The 3928-nt window shown below is 34.8% G+C and overlaps 1 protein-coding gene across 1 annotated transcript; it reads right to left on the bottom strand.

Annotated features, from left to right (window-relative positions):
* Nucleotides 1-303: 303 nt before the first annotated feature.
* LOC111305243 (V-type proton ATPase subunit F) lies at nucleotides 304-3618 on the bottom strand. The gene is made up of 5 exons (XM_022902588.2): nucleotides 3461-3618; nucleotides 3267-3344; nucleotides 2547-2628; nucleotides 1607-1689; nucleotides 304-679 (listed from the first exon to the last, which is right to left on the bottom strand). Exons 2-5 carry the CDS (start codon nucleotides 3327-3329, stop codon nucleotides 515-517), a joined length of 393 nt encoding a protein of 130 aa, XP_022758323.2. The 5' UTR covers nucleotides 3330-3344; nucleotides 3461-3618; the 3' UTR covers nucleotides 304-514.
* Between the last annotated feature and the right edge of the window lie 310 nt (nucleotides 3619-3928).

The following is a 3928-nucleotide window of genomic DNA, read 5'->3' as shown; positions in this document are numbered from 1 at the left end:
ATCCTGCTACAAGTCTATAACAGCAGTACAAATTCCTGTGCTAAAAAACACCAAGATCTGGTTTTGAACATAAAATAAAACGGTTACAAAAATATTTAAAAGGCTAACTGTATCCACCCAGATTAGCTATTACTCCACACGATTTCAAGCTTTTCATATAAAGGTGTTACCATCCTCAGATAGTTTCCAACCCCAAACCCCACTGTGGCCACATGGAAAAAAAAAAAAAAAAAGGCCCTTCAAACAAACCATCATTACGTTAACAAGTAGGCATCTGATAACTATTGCATGATGAACACCTCCTAACTCCAAAAGTCTCTTCAAACATCATTTATTCAATTGAAAAGGCCATCAAAGCATATCTCCAAATAGAATTTGCTTATTGTAACTCATAGAAACTAGGAAGGGAACCGTTAGCAACTCTCTGAAAAGAATAATTTAAGTCATAATATACAATTTAATGGAGGAAATAAAAACATTACGCAATAGTGAAGTTTCAAGCATATATCTGCATTTAACGCCTCCCAGATGCCACTGATTCTGCGGAGAAGAGGTATTTAACTCGTGAAAGAACAGAATCATGTGCAGGATCATAAGGATGATCCTTGGATGGAATCTCCAAAATTGCTGGAACAGGCTTGTTATAGCTATCCACCAGAAACCTTATCATATTTGCTACCTGCAATTAAAAGGATGGAAGGCTGCAGCTTAACTTAACATACCAAACTTGAGTTGAGAATGCAACTCAAATAGAAATTCTATGCTAGTGTCTTGATTGATATCATTACTGATGAAACTACGAGGGTTACAGATTCAAAAGACAAGACCTTTGGTTTATCAAACACTAGTAGCCAAAATTGGGACAGAGCCATCAAAGCAAAGGGAAATTCATCAAAATGACACCAGAAGCGTGCAAGATGAGACAACCCATCTTGCCAATTTTGACATAAGAATTCAAGATACTCTCAATGCACTGAAATATACATGTTTGCACAAAAACTATAAAACTAATTCTCTGTTCGTCTGTAAACTGAACAGACATCTTTGGCTACTATTGAGCAACAAATGATCAATAAAAAATTCCACACAGACCAACATAATAGGGCAAGTATGAAGTAGACTCATAGTTGTTACCAAGAAGTTTAGGTGCTCTCCAAATTTACAAATGCACTTTATCAAATGGCAGTTTTTTTTATTTGACCAAATCTCATCATTCTCATCATCAGTATTACTATTTACCAGTCTCTTTGGTTGTTACTGATCATGTCATGAAAAGCCATGAAATGTTAGAATAGACACTCACTCAAACAATGCACTCCGTTACTGAATCTAGCATGTGCGTATTCAACCTGAGGCGATTTATGTTCATACTTCACAGATAACTGGCCAAAAGTGACTTTTAAGGGGCAGTATGAGCGTAACTTAATGACGAGAGTGGAAGCAAGAGATGTTACATGATGTGTGCTTGTTAGCATTTCGCAGCTCTCCTTAGCCACACATACAACTTTTCTGTGCATAATACAGCTTAACAAACAGCTAGATATCTGCATAAAAACTGCAGAAAACAATTGATGTTTTACAACAACATATGCAGCAAACAACTTACATATTGGCTAATCAGCACAACAGCAATATCCTCCTTTGCTGTGAACTCTTTAAATGCATCTTCAATTTGTTTAACAGTGGTTTCTAAAAGGCAAAAACAAAAGGCAATCAATGAGTGAAGGATAAAGATGCAGATGAAATTCACTTTGATAGTGAAAATACATGAGATGATTCATTTAGAGAAAAACCAAACAAAGAAAGAACTACGCGGAGTAAATTTATAGTCTGATATTTATTTTGATCCCAAATTGTTAGAGGATTATGCGTTGTCTTTATTTTTCTAGTTTCCCTCTCCTCTCTTGCTACCAAATGAAAGAACATTTCCTGACAAATAGGTAACTGCTTCATTTGCCAAGTTGACACACCAAAAATGCAAATGATATAACATTTAAAACAGGGAAATCTTCCTTTTGAGAGACAGTCCATCTTTATACTTCCCTATGAATTTTCTATTTTTCCAGGCTAATTAATAATTATTTCAACAGGAAAAGGGACGAACACATGGGCTTCCACTCCAGAAAGAAAATTTAAAACCAAGAAACTAAAAGTTCAAAAGGCAAAATGACTTGAAATCAGAAGTTCTAAAGATGGTTTGACTCTGATCAAATGTAATAATAAATATGTAACAAAACATTTAGTTAACATTGATATAAAATAACTATCAAAAGGCATACTTTTAATCTAAACGTTCCTAAACGGCATGCTTCCCATATTGAGTATCTATATCATGTTCTTCCACTCTTTAACTAGGACATAAGTTGCTATCAGATAACCTAGGTTGATTCAGGGAAAGTTAATAACTGGTAAACCTCAGCATTCTATAAGTGAATACATGATCAAAAAGCAACTATAAAATGTTGACAAGAGTTTGATAAAGACCATGCTTAAAAAGCAAACTTTTCAAATAATAATAATGAAACACAGAAAGTTTAAGAGCATACTTGAGTCCACAATTAGATAATTTGTCTTTCTCCGCAAATCAACATTACCCACTCCAGCAAGCAGAAATCCAACCACTGTGTCCTAACCAAACAAATTATAAATCAGACAGGTCAAATCAAATGCATTGCAAATCATATGTAATGACATTAATTTCCATAGTAACAGCATTTGCAACACTTTATGCTCATCAAATCATGCCATAAACACCCTCTTATTCTTGCAATGGTCTATTAACAAAAAAAGGAAACATAATAAATGACTAAATAAATAAGTGCTGGGAGAATTCATAAAAATGTATAGCAATGAGTAAACTTCTCCTATAGCATATACCACAATCATTCAGAAAAAAGTCAAAACTCCCCATGAAGTTTACGGTTTTGGGATCATTCATCATAAAGCTAAATCCGAATGATGTCCACCTTTCACCCTCATCAAAAACAACATTCAGACTAAGTTGAGATTTCGATCGGCTAAGCAACATGCATCAAACTTGTAATAATATTTTCCACCAGTTCTCTTAATAGATGCTTTAGTTAGTTAATTTAACTAATTCATCCTTCTAAAAAAAAACCTAAATTAAATCTTTATCGAAATTTCTTACGTCTGATTGACATAAAAATCCAGGTTGTGCAGAGCTACTCCAAGAAGAATAGCATAAAAACGCCAAAAAGATCGGAGATCTGTGCACTGATTTGGGAAACTTCAAAAGTTAGACTCACCTCGTCGGCAATCATTGCAATAAGAGCTGAATTGCTAGTGGGGATTTGAGCTCTGTTCGCCATTGATAAATATTTGGACTACAAAATGACAGTAACCGAAAAAAATAAATCAAAGGTGGGCGCTCATAGATGGCTCAAAAGCTATGCTCCTGTTCTAGGTTTTAGATCAAATATGACGAGACAAATATTTCTACCTTTCTCCGATGGATCGCCTGCACCTACTTTCGCCGTTCGATTTGAAGGATCTACCGCGAATTTGCAGAGGCTGATTGTAGACTAGAAACTACCAGATGAGACCGACAGACACATTCAACGGAAACGCTCTCATTTTTTAGTAGAAAAAAAAAATTACAGTGAGAACGACAACGTTTCTTAGCTACTCGAAATCTTGCGGGATCTTCGCGTGGGAAATTACCGTTACTTTGACCTATTACTTTAGCCAGTAGGATACCTGTGCCGCTATGCTATTTGCATATTTCTCGTAAGCTAAAGGCCCCACCAATTTAGTTTATTTATGTCCAAATTAAAACAGATAACCACATTTTTTTTATTTTTGGAAAAAAGGTGTTGGTTTGTAAGGTTTTTTTTTCCTTTTACAGGCCGCTGGTTTGTAATCTATTTTAAAAGATATTGTTTTGAGTAAAAATAAAAAGAGTTAATAT

Source organism: Durio zibethinus, chromosome 21, assembly GCF_047325235.1.
Source record: "Durio zibethinus cultivar Kanyao isolate XHJ-2024 chromosome 21, ASM4732523v1, whole genome shotgun sequence".
Classification (NCBI taxonomy): domain Eukaryota; kingdom Viridiplantae; phylum Streptophyta; class Magnoliopsida; order Malvales; family Malvaceae; genus Durio; species Durio zibethinus.
The sequence above is the reverse complement of the archived record's forward strand: the minus strand, read 5'-3'. Positions and strand labels throughout refer to the sequence as shown.

Coding starts and splice junctions, on each gene's coding strand:
- LOC111305243 (XM_022902588.2), bottom strand. CDS start 3,329: ATGGCGAACAGAGCTCAAATCCCCACTAGCAATTCAGCTCTTATTGCA. Junction 1,690..2,546: donor TTATCTAATTGTGGACTCAA/GTATGCTCTTAA, acceptor TTTGCCTTTTAG/AAACCACTGTTAAACAAATT. Junction 680..1,606: donor TTGTGCTGATTAGCCAATAT/GTAAGTTGTTTG, acceptor TTTTAATTGCAG/GTAGCAAATATGATAAGGTT.